At 45.6% G+C, this 15,715-nt stretch overlaps 1 protein-coding gene across 1 annotated transcript in view; it reads right to left on the reverse strand.

The window, feature by feature from the left end:
* The window catches only part of large1 (LARGE xylosyl- and glucuronyltransferase 1), a 270,232-nt gene that overhangs the window by 170,870 nt on the left and 83,647 nt on the right, over positions 1-15,715 (reverse strand). The window contains exon 2 of the mRNA XM_056276025.1: positions 6,011-6,197. Coding sequence (XP_056132000.1) covers positions 6,011-6,116 — 106 coding nt within the window. The 5' untranslated portion in view covers positions 6,117-6,197. The remainder of the gene's footprint in view (positions 1-6,010; positions 6,198-15,715) is intronic.

Here is a 15,715-nt window from a genome sequence, read left to right on the forward strand (position 1 = left end):
CGATCTGCGCGGTGAGGGCATCTAACGCGCTCGTCGCGGCCTGGGAGCCGGACTGAAGATCGCTGATCTCTCCGGTGACACGGGTGAAGGCAGTAGTAAGCTCTGAGCAGAGAGAGGCACTTGGCAACTGTGACTTCTTACTACTGCCTCTAGGGGGACGGAGCTCTGGGGCGTCACAGGGATCGTCCGCTCCTTGGGTTTGCCTGGGTCCATAATGGCTTCGACGTTCTGTTAAGCTCGCGCACCAGAACCTGACCCGTGTGGCGAAACCCAAGACAGACAGACACGAGATGACTTCAAAAGCTACAAAGGGAGGTTTTATTGTGGGAGGGAAATGTATGGTGAAAAAAGGCGTTCTGTTAGTGGGATGTGTGAATAAACTATGTGTGGTGTCCCGTGGTTTGCGTGAATAACTATGTGTGAGTGTTTTTAGCCAATGTGTGGTGCGGTATGTAAATGACCAGGAGGTGTTGAAAAAATGTGCGTGCACCTGGCGAGAAAGTCCAGTCCGTGATCCAAGAGGGGTTGTCCGAGAAAGTCAAGGTCCGAGATCCGGGAAGTCGAGTCCGAAAGGAGGGGTCCAAATAGAGGGACAAGGGGGGAGATCGCAGGAGAGGTCCGGGGAGAAACGTGAAGGTCGCTGGGGACGAGGGAGACGCGGGGAGCCGTGGAAATCGCGGAGGGAGAGTCTTGGGAGGAAACAGAGACACGAAGATAAGACACTGGGGAATAAACAGAATGCAAGGACCGCTGGAGGGCTTGTCAGAACTTTACCGCAGGGTTCAGTACGTCGAAGCACTGAGAGACGTTCTGGGAGGCTTCTTGTAGAAGGCTGCCTGATTGCCACAGGTGTGCCTGATGGATGATGGCAAACACCTGGTGCAGTGCAGCGCTCGTCTCCTCAGGGCGCGAGCCGAGCGCTCGGATGTTTCCGGCACGTCCGAGCTGGGGGAGTGGCTTGAACGTGCCGGGGAGGCAGCTCGGGGCGGTGTAAGCACAACAGGGCTTTTACTAAATGAGTAGGAAGGGGGACTAACTGACAGGTAGATGATTTGAATTTGCGAATGAGACCAGATATTTCAGCAACAGTTGGGAGTTTAAAACAGATAGTGAAGAACAGAGGGGAACATAGAAGGCTGAATAAAGTAAGCTGTATGCAGTATGGTTCAAAGAGGTCAATTGCTGATGAATATTTTCAATTTTGGCATTAAAAAAGGCCATGAAGGCGTTACATTGAGCAACTGAATACAAGCTAGGTGCAAGAGTGTCTAGTGGCCATAAAATATTGTTTACTGTGGAAAACAGGGTTCTAGTGATCCCTTCACCTGATCTAATTAAATTTGCATAATAAGATGATTTAGCTGTGGACAAACCCAGCCACTGAGGATGCACAAGCCAGTGCATCCTTAATGCCGGTCCCAAGCCCGGACAAATGGGGAGGGTTGCGTCAGGAAGGGCATCCGGCGTAAAATCTTTGCCAAATCAAATATGCAGATCATAAATAAGACTTACATACCGGATCGGTCGAGGCCCGGGTTACCAACGACCGCTACCGGTACAGTTAACCAGCAGGGTGTCGGTGGAAACTATGCTACTGTTGGGCGAAGGAGAAGGAGAGGGGGAAAGCATGTCCAGAGGCAGCTAGAGAGGAGGAAGGGTAGGTATGTGGAGGTGAGAGTTGGAATTTTGAATGTTGGCACTATGACTGGTAAAGGGAGAGAGCTGGCTGACATGATGGAAAGAAGAAAGGTAGGCATACTGTGTGTGCAAGAGACCAGGTGGAAGGGGAGTAAGGCCAGGAGTATCGGAGGTGGGTTCAAACTCTTCTACCATGGTGTGAATGGGAGGAGTAATGGGGTAGGGGTGATTCTGAAGGAAGAGTATGTCAAGAGCGTGCTGGAGGTGAAGAGAGTGTCAGACAGAGTGATGAGTATGAAGCTGGAAATTGAAGGTTTATTGCTGAATGTTATCAGCACATATGCCCTGCAAGTTGGGTGTGAGATGGATGAAAAAGAAGAATTCTGGAGTGAGTTGGACGACATGATGGAGAGGGTACCCAAGGAGGAGAGAGTGGTGATTGGAGCGGACTTCAATGGACATGTTGGTGAAGGGAACAGAGGTGATGAGGAGGTGATGGGAAGGTATGGAGTCAAGAAGAAAAATGTGGAAGGACAGATGGTGGTCGATTTTGCGAAAAGGATGGAAATGGCTGTGGTGAATACATATTTCAAGAAGAGGGAGGAACACAGGGTGACGTACAAGAGTGGAGGAAAGTGCACACAGGTGGACTATATCTTATGTAGAAGGCGCCATCTAAAAGGGATTGGAGACTGCAAGGTGGTGACAGGGGAGAACATAGCTAGGCAGCATCGGATGGTGGTCTGTAGGATGACTTTGGAGACCAAGAAGAGGAAGCGAGTGAAGACACAGCCGAAGATCAAATGGTGGAAGTTGAAGAAGGAAGACTGTTGTGTGGAGTTCAGGCAGGAGTTAAGACAGGCACTGGTTGGTAGTGAAGAGTTGCCAGATGGCTGGAAAACCACTGCAGAAATAGTGAGGGAGACAGCTAGGAAGGTACTTGGTGTGTCATCAGGACAGAGGAAGGAAGACAAGGAGACTTGGTGGTGGAATGAGGAAGTACAGCAAATTATACAGAGGAAAAGGTTGGCAAAGAAGAAGTGGGATAGTAAGAGAGATGAAGAAAGTAGACAGGAGTACAAGGAGATGCAGCGTAAAGCAAAGAGAGAGGTGGCAAAGGCAAAGGAAAAGGCGTATGGTGAGTTGTATGACAGATTAGACACTAAGGAAGGAGAAAAGTACTTGTACCGATTGGCTAGACAGAGGGACCAAGCTGCAAAGGATGTGCAGCAAGTTAGGGCGATCAAGGATAGAGATGGAAATGTGCTGACAAGCGAGGAGAGTGTGCTAAGAAGGTGGAAGGAATACTTTGAGGGGCTGATGAATGAAGAAAGTGAGAGAGAGAGAAGGTTGGATGATGTAGGGATAGTGAACCAGGAAGTTCAGCGGATTAGCAAGGAGGAAGTGAGGGCAGCTATGAAGAGGATGAAGAGTGGAAAGGCAGTTGGTCCTGATGACATACCTGTGGAGGCATGGAGATGTTTAGGAGAGATGGCAGTGGAGTTTTTAACTAGATTGTTTAACACAATCCTGGAAAGTGAGAGGATGCCTGAGGAGTGGAGAAGAAGCATACTGGTTCCGATTTTCAAGAACAAGGGCGATGTGCAGAACTGTAACAACTACAGAGGTATAAAGTTGATCAGCCACAGCATGAAGATTTGGGAAAGAGTAATAGAAGCTAGGTTAAGAGGAGAGGTGATGATCAGCGAGCAGCAGTATGGTTTCATGCCACGAAAGAGCACCACAGATGCGATGTTTGCTTTGAGAATGTTGATTGAGAAGTATAGAGAAGGCCAGAAAGAGTTGCATTGTGTCATTGTAGATTTAGAGAAAGCTTATGACAGAGTGCCGAGAGAGAAGGTGTGGTATTGTATGAGGAAGTCAGGAGTTGCAGAGAAGTATGTAGGAGTGGTGCAGGATACGTATGAGGGAAGTGTGACAATGGTGAGGTGTGCGGTTGGAATGACAGATGGGTTCAAGGTGGAGGTGGGATTACATCAAGGATCGGCTCTTAGCCCTTTCTTGTTTGCAATGGTGATGGACAGGTTGACGGACAAGATCAGGCAGGAGTCTCCATGGACGATGATGTTCGCGGATGACATTGTGATCTGTAGCGAGAGTAGGGTGCAGGTTGAGGAGAGCCTGGACAGGTGGAGGTATGCACTGGAGAGAAGAGGAATGAAAGTCAGTCGGAGCAAGACGGAATACCTATGCGTGAATGAGAGAGAGGACAGTGGAATGGTGAGGATGCAAGGAGTGGAGGTGACGAAGGCATTTGAGTTTAAATACTTGGGGTCAACTGTCCAAAGTAATGGGGAGTGCAGTAGAGAGGTGAAAAAGAGAGTGCAGGCAGGTTGGAGTGGGTGGAGAAGTGTGTCAGGAGTGATTTGCGACAGAAGGGTATCAGCAAGAGTTAAAGGGAAAGTTTACAAGATGGTTGTGAGACCAGCTATGTTATGTGGTTTGGAGACAGTGGCACTGACGAAAAGACAGGAGGTGGAGCTGGAGGTGGCAGAGTTGAAGATGCTAAGATTTTCACTGGGAGTAACGAAGAAGGACAGGATTAGGAACGATTATATTAGAGGGACCGCTCAGGTTGGACGGTTTGGAGACAAAGCAAGAGAGGCAAGATTGAGATGGCTTGGACATGTGTGGAGGAGAGATGCTGAGTATATTGGGAGAAGGATGCTGAATATGGAGCTGCCAGGGAAGAGGAGAAGAGGAAGGCCAAAGAGGAGGTTTATGGATGTGGTGAGGGAAGACATGCAGGTGGCTGGTGTGACAGAGGAAGACGCAGAAGACAGGAAGAAATGGAAACGGATGATCCACTGTGGCGACCCCTAACGGGAGCAGCCGAAAGTAGTAGAGCTATGGACAGAGCCTCCTTATAATGAATTATGTAATTGTCATAAATGACTTTATGAAAAACAAGGCCAGTTTTTGCATAAAGGCGTTCCGGGCGATGGCCTTTAGCTTTAAGCTGGCATAGTGCAGATGTAAACCAAGAGGCAGAGCAGGTAAAGGAAACAGACCGGGTTTTTAACGGAGCAAGACCCTTTACAAGACTATAATGTCCATATTTGTAATGACAGACCAGTTCGTTTGGGGTGGATAAATTATCTTTACTGGGGAGGTTATCAATTTCACTAGAATGAGTAGATAAATCAACCATCTTTACGTTATGGAAGGGAATGGAACGTAAGACATTTGTTTTGGATTAAGTTAACATTAAAAGAAACTAACTTGTGGTCGGAAATGGGCAAATCAGATGCATTTCAATTAAGAGGAGTTACACCAGAGCAGCAAATCAGATCAATATATTGCTGTAAACCAAAACTGTCCAGGCATGATGAAAAATACCTTGTGAGAGCATTACTGACATGTGTATATTAAAATCACCCCGCAATATTTCATTCGGGGACAAAGAACATAAGAAGATTAGAAAAACAAAGTTTGTTTACACTAGAATGACCAAGGCCGTTATTTTGACGGTTTTAGATTTTCAAAGTTTAATAACTTTGTGGGGGGGGGGGGATACAGACCTGCCACTCCATGAATGCTCCTAAAATTGCATATATCTGCATTAAAATTAGTTTTAGATCAATTGCACACAAACAAACAAAAAAGGATGATAAGATCGAACTAAAACGACCATGAGCGGACCGCTCGTAATTTGTGCGTGATGGTCCGCTTCATGTCAGTATTTATGACGTGTGTAGGTCGCATCATTTCCTTGGTGACGTTCATTGCTCTGGCTTAGAAACAAACTAGCGTTCTCCAGTGCATAAAAAATAGTCTAAACTTGATGTCTGATTATGTCCAACATGTCTGGTTACAGACGTTGTTACAGACGCATCATGACTACCACCAAGGCGTTGCAGTATTTAAAGGCGTTGGACAGCGGCCATTTTAAATTGTTTGAAAACTAATATTAAAGTTGTTAAAATGTTAATTTTGATGTCAGTTAGTTTCACAATATTAATGCATTACATACTAACATATGTAATGCATTAATATCTCAGCTGGGTATTTATCTTTACAGGATATAGAGTTTAAAAACTGTTGGTCGTTCTAGCAGTTTTTAAGTTCCGGTTGTTGTTTGGGGCTGTTTCAGTATGTATTTTCAGTTCTGTTTTTACCTGTCACGTTTTATAGGCCTCGTTGCGTTTGTTAGATTAGTAATATGTGTTTTCTGTTTTGTTTTTCAGGTAATATATTCACTGTTTCTATTTTGCTATTCAAGTTCGACCATGTCTCTCTGAAGTTTAGATTGTTGTCCTGATTAATTCCATTGAGTCAAGGTTTTGTAATAGTGATCAAACTAAGCGGCTGACATCTTTAAGCATCTGATCTACTGTGGCTATTTGCTTACCTTGAAAGTTCCAAGCAGAGAGGTAGAGCCAGGTGAGTGCTGGGATGAAGAGCAGGGCGAGGGAGGCCGCCAAGAACTTCCTGCGCCCACGACACATTCCCAGCATCCTCTGGGCCAAAACAAGTTGAAGTAGAGGTAAAATGACCTCTATGTCGGAAGCAGCTGTTGACCAGGGGAATGCATGGCACTATGTAGAATGAGAGGGAGGAGAAGAGAGGAAAACTAGTTGAGAGATAAAGAAACAGGCTGCAGTATACGGGCATACTTAATGTGATTTCAGACTGTTCAGGCCGCTGCTCAAGGCTTGCAGAGGCAATATCATTTCAACGCTGAAACTTCCAAGTGAAAGACCTCTGAAAAATCTTCCATACTCCTTAAAACTACCAATTTGTCCTCCTGCACTTGAATGCAGCAAAAGACAAATGAAATGTCACAAAGAAGTCATGTAATAGGTGAAAAACATCTGAGTATTAAAAAAAAAGATTTAATTTAATATAAGAACATGCAACATTTCAAGGACTGAGTAAAACTGTTTTTAAGATTTCATGTTTGGCAATGGTTGTCTTAATTACATAGAAAAGTGAGGGGAGACATGAAATAAACAGTTGGGTGGAGAGGGAGGGAAGACCTTCTCCAAAGGTAGTGATCTGATTTGAGTCTGTGACCCTACAAACAGGCCGAGACCACATAGTACACTCTGCTCTGACCGAAAAACCAGCAAGTCAAACTTGTAGGATGCAAATGGTTCTCATTCGCCATCGTAAAAAAACTGCATATTTACAGGGGCATTTTATTCCCCCAAGCACAAGGCACACTCATGTGAGGATAATGGATTCCACTCAGCATCTTGGTATGAAACACCATCAGGTGGACAGATTTTTTATTTTTTATTTTTTGGGTAAAGGGATATGGATGTAAACACATATTGCTTTGAGAAATAAGCATTTTGTGGGGATAGCATATTGAGCTTTTTGAAGTTAATGCCACATGGGGCCAGCTCAACATCAGCAGTCTTTTTTTCCACTGTATGTCAACCTGTCATCCAAATACAGGTTTTGATAATGTAGAGCTAGTGCTACTTTGGCATTTTTTCTAATACAATACAGTGTCAGATCAAATTATTCATCCAAAACAAAGACAAATTCCCTGGTCAACCACAGTCAAATGTTATTCTTGATGAGAACTGCATATGGAAATGGCAACATGTTAGTTGACACATTACAAGCTAGAGTGCCAGTTAGTATCACCCACAACAATGCACAAGCGGGAGTGGTTTCCCTGCTGCTCTGAATGCGTCTGACCGGTTTTACAGTCAGGGCCACAACAGGAGTATGACTGGGTCAAGAGAGATTACAGGGGTCTCTGAGGCACAACAGATGCAGTTGTGACAGCAGGGCCCTGAATAACTTTGATGGTTCCTGAGGCTTTGAGCAGACTCTTGGCTCGTAATAGAACAGGTTACTTCCCAGAATGTGAGAGAGGTTATGTTTGATTGGTGGAGAAATGCTCCTTAAAAAAACAGGCCTTGAGATCCTCAACCATTTACTCCTTTTTGAATGTTAAGCTAAGTTAACTTTAGCAATGCGGACTCTAGCTAAGAATCCTTAACTGGGTGGTGCTGCTGAGCTGGCAATGGAGTAGGATGTGAGCTTGGAGGCTCCTCCTGATTTAGATCTAAACTGTTATTCATCGGCGCTTTTCTGACATATATTTAGTTGTTTTTTGTTTACAAATTTAATTTGGCATCAAAGTGAAATGTCTGGAAAGAATAGTAAACGTTACAACATTACCCAGCAACAATCGAGGCCTAGTCAACACCCCATGACCACATCCCCGTGTGACTCGCCTCCGCCCTCTTGAGTCTTCCTCTACCAAGCCAGAGCATGCAGTTGACACCACAGCCCTGAAACTCCAGTTGTTAGCTTAGCTTCTGTGAGGAAGGACATCGAGATTTTTAAAAAGGAACTTCCGGCGGCACCTGGAGATGCTTTGTTAACCATAACACTTTAACTGCAGGCCACAACAACACAGCTGGCAAACGACAAGGCCACCACTGCTGCTGCTGTGTCTGCATTAAAAGCTACTGTTGGGGAAATGGAGCGTTCACTCTCTGGCTGCACTGATGATATCGCTGAGATGCAAACTGCAATTAAGAGCCTCACTGCCAACTTCACCAAGCTGGAGAACAAATGTGATGACTTGAAGGCTATATCATGGCGCAATAACATCAGGCTAGTCAGAGTCCCAGAAGGCCCTGATAGTTGCACCACCGTTGCTGTTGCTGCCTTGTTAAAGGAAGCATTTGGTCTGAAAAATGAGCCTGTTTTGGACCTGCCTGCCCCACCAGACCCTTCAACCTAAGCCTAGGGCTGGTGAACGAGCACAAGCCGTGGTGGCCAGCTTCTATTATTACGGTGACTGTTGACATCTTGCGCCATGCCAGAGAGCTCTGGCAGATCAAGATTAGGGACTAGACCATGTTAGTCTTTCCTGGCCACACCGCCAAGACAGCCCAGGCGCGGGCTGCATTCAATGATGTCAAGCGGCAAGTCCAGGACATTGAGGGTGTTGGTTATGGTCTGTTTCCTCCAGCGCATCTGCGTATCATGTACAATGGTGTAGAGAGGGAGGTTCACTCAGCGGAGAATACTCAGAATATGCTGAGACTCTGAAAATTGGGTGAGTCGCAGTAGTTCTGCTCTGTGTTGACTCCCTCATTCTTCTGCACATTTACGTTTGCAACGACATTTGGTTGCGGTTAAAAGGACATCATCGTAATGCTTGTCTACGGTTTGTGGATTCACTCCTGTTTACATCGTTTAGAGATTTGCTTTTGCACATACAGGGTGTTTTCTGTTTTGATGCACCAACAAGCTTAGTGTTGTTCTTGTGTGATTATAAGCATACGAGTCATTTTACTTTTGCACTCCTCTCTTTAATATTTCAGTGCTTTTATAGGTCATGGTTATGTATCATGGAGCACATTTCTTTTGTTTGTGTCCTTATAGATCCCTGTAATCATTTTATTTATGCAAAGCTCCATTGTATTTCTTTGGCTCTACCTTCATTTGACTTACTTACTTACTTATTGATTGATTGATTGATTGATTGATTGATTGATTGATTGATTGGTACAACACTAATGTACTGCCGATGCTTCGTTTATGTGGTTCTGAGCTGTAAGTGGATGTGGGTTATTTACGGCATTTAATATCATTGCATTTAATATCATTAATGCCGTTACTCTGCTGTAATGTTTTCCATCAGCAAAAATCATCTCCAACTGGAGATGTTTGGGGGTCTCTATGTCACTGTAATCATGTTGTTGTTTGTTTTGTTTTTTGTTTTTTTGTGCATACTGTGAATCAGATTTGAAATCTGTAGGAGTCCTTTCTTTTTCTTTTCTTGCTTTTTGGCTTGTCCAGCCTCTCCGAGTCGTTGGCTATGGGGGACGGCGTTCTTTTACTGAGCAGCACACTACTGTCCCCCTAGTTCAGTGTTCATATGGGGACTGTGTGTGTGTGTGTGTGTGTTGGGGGGGGTGTCCCACCTTGGCTCTTTATGGCTATTTGTACTTTTGTTTTTCATTTCACATAAATGCCATGTAAATCCCAGCAGTGCTGGACAGGCAGACCTGCCAGAGGTCTCAGCTGGACTATCAGAGGTCTAGGTCATCCTTTCAAGAAGTCTAAACCTTTAAACTCACGATATAGTGTTCTTACAGGAGGCACAGCCTCAGCTTAAATATCACCTTAGGCTTCATAGTTCTCAGGTAAGTCAGGTCTTTTATTCCAACTGTAACTAAAGCCAGCAGGAGGGCGCCCCCTTTTAACTGGTAAGAGAACACAATTCTCATCCACAAACGGTGTTGCTGATGACAGCGGTACATACCTTATACTTACAAGTACACGTACATACCTTATACTTACAGGTACACGTACATACCTTATACTTACTACATACCTTGTACTTACAGGTACACATAACTTATACTTACAGGTACACGTACATACCTTATACTTACAGGTACACGTACATACCTAATACTTACAGGTACACATACAAACCTTGTACTTACTACATACCTTGTACTTACAGGTACACATACCTTATACTTACAGGTACACGTACATACCTTATACTTACTACATACCTTGTACTTACAGGTACACATACCTTATACTTACAGGTACACATACACGTACCTTATACTTACAGGTACACATACCTTAAACTTAAAACAAAGGGTGTGTTGGTAAGTGTCTACACTGAATTGGCCAACAGATTATTAAGCAAGCTTCCCTTCTTAAGTAGTCACCTGTTGATTTGTGGAGGGGATTTAAATTGTGTTCTTGACCCCATGTTGGATCAGTCTAATCCCCATAACAGCTCTCAGTCCACCATGTCTAAGACTGTCTGACTATATGATCCAGAATGGTCTTGTTGACCCTTGGAGATTTCATAATCCTCAGTCTAAAAAATGTGTTTTTTTTCCTCATGTGCATTATTCTTATTCAAGAACTGATCGTTGTTTATGGACAGTGCTCTTAACACTTGTGTAGTTTCTCCTGATTATTTTAGCAGTTTAACATCTGACAGCGGCACGGTGGTGCAGTGGTTACCGCGGTTGCCTCGCAGCAAGATGGTCCTGGGTTCGAGCCCTGGGGAGGTCCAACCTTGGGGGTGGTCCCGGGTCGTCCTCTGTGTGGAGGTTGCATGTTCTCCCCGTGTCTGTGTGGGTTTCCTCCGGGGCCTCTGGTTTCCTCCCACAGTCCAAACACATGTAGGTCAGCTGGATCAGTTGTACTAATTTGTCCCTGTGTGTGTGTGTGTGTCCCTGTGTGTGTGTGTGTGTGTGTGTGTGTGTGTGTGTGTGTGTGTGTGTGTGTGTGTGTGTGTGTGTGTGTGTGTGTGTGTGTGTGTGTGTGTGTGTGTGTGTGTGTGTGTGTGTGTGTCTGTCAGCCCTGTGATGGTCTGGCGGCCTGTCCAGCGTGTGTTCCTGCTGCGACAGGCTCCAGCATCCCGCTTCGAATGTGATCAGTGGATCGAGTAGCCGTGGTGAGTCGTCATCAGCCCATAGATATGAGACAGCACGGGCCCACTCTCCCTCCTCATTGGCTCAGTGGGCCGTTATCATCGATCCGTTTGTTTGATCACGGCCAAGGCTCTGATCACGGCACGTGCGTTCACGTCACTGTTTCTCTGCAGCGAAAACAAACTAACGTTAAATGGCTGACATAGCTTTTATTCTCAGTCTAAAGTGTAATATTTTAAGATGGGTTCTGCATTAAAATTCGTTCGAGAAATGTGCATTTTACTTTCATCTTCGTTAAGTGAATGTATATGATGTTTAGTTTGTTAATTATTACGATAATGAACAACAAACCCTAAGCTATGTCCGCCATTTAACGTTAGTTTGTTTTTGCCGCAAAGAAAGTCACGTGACGGGGACGCGGACATGAGACGTGCCGCGATCAAACGAACGAGTCGAAGATAACGGCCCGCTGAGCCAATGAGGAGGGAGAGTGGGCCCTGTAACAATAGGAACTATTGTTAGGAACCATTGTTTAGTTCCTTGTTTACACAGGGGTCGTTTAGGTTGTTGCACCTGGAATAACGGACCGAGCATGATGCATAACCTTACGTGCCGAAGTTATTAAAGTTTATAGCCCCGTGGGGTTGAAACGAGTTGTAACGTCTCATTAGTAGAAGGAAACAACACACTTTAACATGTATGTATGTATGTATGTATGTATGTATGTATGTATGTATGTATGTATGTATGTATGTATGTATGTATGTATATGTATATGTATATGTATATATATGTAAAGACACTCTGAGCAGAGCTTATCTTCCTGAGAGTGCACCGGATGCAGAACTAGAGACTGTCAACATGGCACAACACTTACCTATCGCAGCAGACAGGCTACATGATATACGATCTGCCACAAAAGAGGATGAAACACTGCAGCTTCTCATCAAAATGATGCAGCAAGGATGGCCTGACGATAAGTCAAAAACACCAAGGGAAATCAAGCCCTACTTCTCATTCCAAGAGGAGTTAAGCCACCAAGATGGAATAGTGTTCAGGAGTGAGCGCGCTGTCATCCCTGATGCATTGAGGAAAGACATCACTTGCCGCCTACACGCATCACATCTGGGTGTGGAAGGATGCCTACGGAGAGCTAGGGAGTGTGTCTATTGGCAGGGCATGAACGACCAAATAAAATCATATATAGCAAATTGTGACATCTGCAGATCAATGGACATTAAACAACAAAAAGAAACACTAATGTTACATGATGTGCCAAGCAGGCCGTGGGCAAAGGTGGGCATGGATCTGTTCATGTTTGAAAACAAAGACTACCTCATAATTGTTGATTTTTTCTCAAATTTTTGGGAAATAGATTACCTGGCAGATACCAAGTCAACCACAGTGATACGGAAGCTGAAAGCTCATTTTGCCCGCCAAGGTATCCCAGATATTGTAATCTCGGACAATGGCCCACAGTATTCGTCACAAGAATTCCAGAAGTTCAGTCGACTGTGGGGATTTCAACATAAAACCTCATCACCAGGTTACCCGCAAAGCAACGGCAAAGCTGAGTCAGCTGTTAAGACAGCAAAAAGACTCTTGCTCAAAGCCAAGCCTGCTGGACGGGATCCTTATCTCGCCCTTCTGGACCACCGCAACACACCATCACAGGGTACTGATACCACACCAGCACAGCGGCTGCTCAGTCGCCGTACCAAAACACTACTGCCAACCAAGGCAAGCCTGTTACAGCCGAAAGTTGTGCAGGTGAAACAGGATTTACAAAATAACCAACAACGGCAGAGGGCATACTACGACAGGTCGGCTAAAGACTTGGACACGCTTGCCCCAGGTGAATGTGTGAGAGTTCAGCCTCTCGCACCCCACACTGGCTGGAGAGTGGGCAAGGTGCTGAGGCCGGTCGATAGGAGATCCTATGAGGTCCAGCTGCACATGGGTGTTGTCATCAGGAGAAATCGCAGACACCTCAGGCATGCACCAGGGGCAATCTTCACTGACACTATGGACATGGAGATCAGCAGCCCCAGTCAGCCAGAGAGTGTTGAACCCGGACATTCAGAGAGTGTTCCTTCTCGCAGTGTCTTAGCAGGAAACAAAACCAAGGACACTGGTGACAGGGCCAACCCTGTTACCACCAGATCAGGCCGCTCTGTTGTGCAGCCGCAGCGATACAAAGACTTTGTGACCTCACATAGATGAATGGATCTGTAGCACTAATTGGACTTTGGGGGGGGCATGAATGAAAAAGAAAAAAAAGTGAATCACAAATGTTGTGCAAATGTATTAAAGGTTCTAAAAAAAAGAAGAAGAAACTGAAAAGAGAAAGGATGTAACAATAGGAACTATTGTTTAGTTCCTTGTTTACACAGGGGTCGTTTAGGTTGTTGCACCTGGAATAACGGACCGAGCATGATGCATAACCTTACGTGCCGAAGTTATTATTAAAGTTTATAGCCCCGTGGGGTTGAAACGAGTTGTAACGTCTCATTAGTAGAAGGAAACAACACACTTTAACAGGCCCGTACTGTCTCATATCTCTGGGCTGATGACGACTCATGGCTGGATGGACGGAATATCTGGTCACGCAGCTTTATTATGAGACATGCAGCTGTCTACTTACACACACAGTCCACCAGTGTGCAGATTCAAGTCCCTTCTCTTGGCTGACACAAACATTCCGAGTTCATTTCAACCTCGACTGATAATTTCCTTGCCTTTACTCAGAATGACTACACTTCTTGTTCTTTACTTTGGCAGGCACTTCATTCTTATCTTAGAGGGCAAACCATTCCTTTCTCCGATTATTCAGCTAATAAATTAAACACTACGCCAAATGAACGTACATCTGTGATACGTAACGTCGACCAGAGGTATGCACCGAATCCTTCCCCAGAACGTCTTCAACAACGCCTCCACTTACAAGCACGATTTGACCTCATTTCACCGCAACGATGCAGAGCACCTGTTACTACCCCCCCTCCCCCCGCGGCGCTTACTATGAACATCGTCACCTTCTTAAAATAATGGCCTAAGTCATATTTTCAAGTTTTTCAAAAAACAGAATAAATGAAACAAATATAGAATATCATATTGTGGTGATACACAGTTGAGGGTAGATTCACCAGGGGCTGCTGCTCCGTTAAGGCAGACGTTCAGACTGCTGACGTAGGCACTTCTTAGAGCTTCCGGGGTGGAGCCATGTTAGCAGCAGCTAGCGGTTGGTTAGCTGGTTGCCAGGAGAGATTGTGCTGTATCGGTGTTGTTTTGTGTGGCGAGTAAACGGAATGGACTCGACTCGACCTCTCCGTCTCCTCATTCTTTTTTTTCCCCTTACTTTATTGATACTTCAAGTACATTCAAACAGAGCAAAATAGACAGACGAGACACCACAAAAACAATAGATAGAAGATTAAAAAAAAACAATAAAGACACAAAAGAGAAAGTAAATTATAAAAAATAAATAACAGAAAAAAATAAGTAAATAAAGGTCAGATTGTGGTGGACACGTATTGGGGACAGAATTCAACCCAGGAACTAAGGGTTAAGTCATGGTTGCCCTGGCAGGTTAACGCAGGGTTAAGTTATGGTTGTCCAGCCAGTTTTCTGATTATTCTTGCCACCTCCGCTCAGTCGAGCTGTGGTTTTGTTCTCTCTCTGATTTACCGTGGATTAAAGAAAGTTGCCTACACGGCTAAAGTGTGAACCTACGGTCTTCTCCGTTCCTTCGGCTCTACACTGGTGACCCCGACGTCGGTTTTCGGATAAGTTTTCTGAAACCACACACATTATGGCTACGAACGCCGTTGCAATTAAACTGCCGGAGTTTTGGGAGTCTTCCGCGGCTACGTGGTTCGCGCAGGCTGAGGCACAGTTCGCGCTCAGAGACATAACAGCAGACGAGACCAGGTACTACTACGTAGTGGCAGCGCTGGGGTGCGCTACGGCTTCCAGGATAAGCGGTTTCATAACCAACCCACCGGCCGACGGTAAATACGCCGCACTTAAACATCTCCTCCTTGAAACTTTTGAACTGTCAACAACGGAGAGAGCACGTCGCCTCTTCGCAATTCAGGGCTTGGGAGATGGCAAACCATCGGAGCTAATGAGCAGGATGTTAAACCTACTGGGTCAAGAAAAGCCATGTTTCCTGTTTATGGAGCTGTTTCTGCGCAACATGCCGCCCCACGTCCAGACTGCGCTCGCTAACTCCACCATCACTGATCCCCGTGAGCTGGCAAAGGAGGCTGACCGATTCTTCGTCGCTACACAACGTTCCTCCCATGCCGGGGTGCTGGCTCCTACCTTCACTGGCCCCCCGCCGACATCGCGGGCGTGGCCCGACGGTGGCGCCACAGCATCAGACCGCTACAAGCCCTCTGGACTCTGTATGTACCACGCTCGATTTGGTGCGAAAGCTAAACGGTGCCGATCCCCCTGCAACTACAGGCCGACGGGAAACGAGAGGGCCAACACTCAGTAGTGGCCATGAGTGTTGGCGATACGAGCAGGCTACTCTTCATCCTCGACACCATCTCCGGTCGGCGATTTCTTTGTGACACGGGCGCACAGAGAAGCGTGCTCCCTGCTACTGACGTCGACATCATGGGCGGGGAGCGGGGCCCCCAGTTGGCGATGGCTGACGGCAG

The sequence above is a fragment of the Lampris incognitus genome, chromosome 3 (genome assembly GCF_029633865.1).
Source record: "Lampris incognitus isolate fLamInc1 chromosome 3, fLamInc1.hap2, whole genome shotgun sequence".
Taxonomy (NCBI): domain Eukaryota; kingdom Metazoa; phylum Chordata; class Actinopteri; order Lampriformes; family Lampridae; genus Lampris; species Lampris incognitus.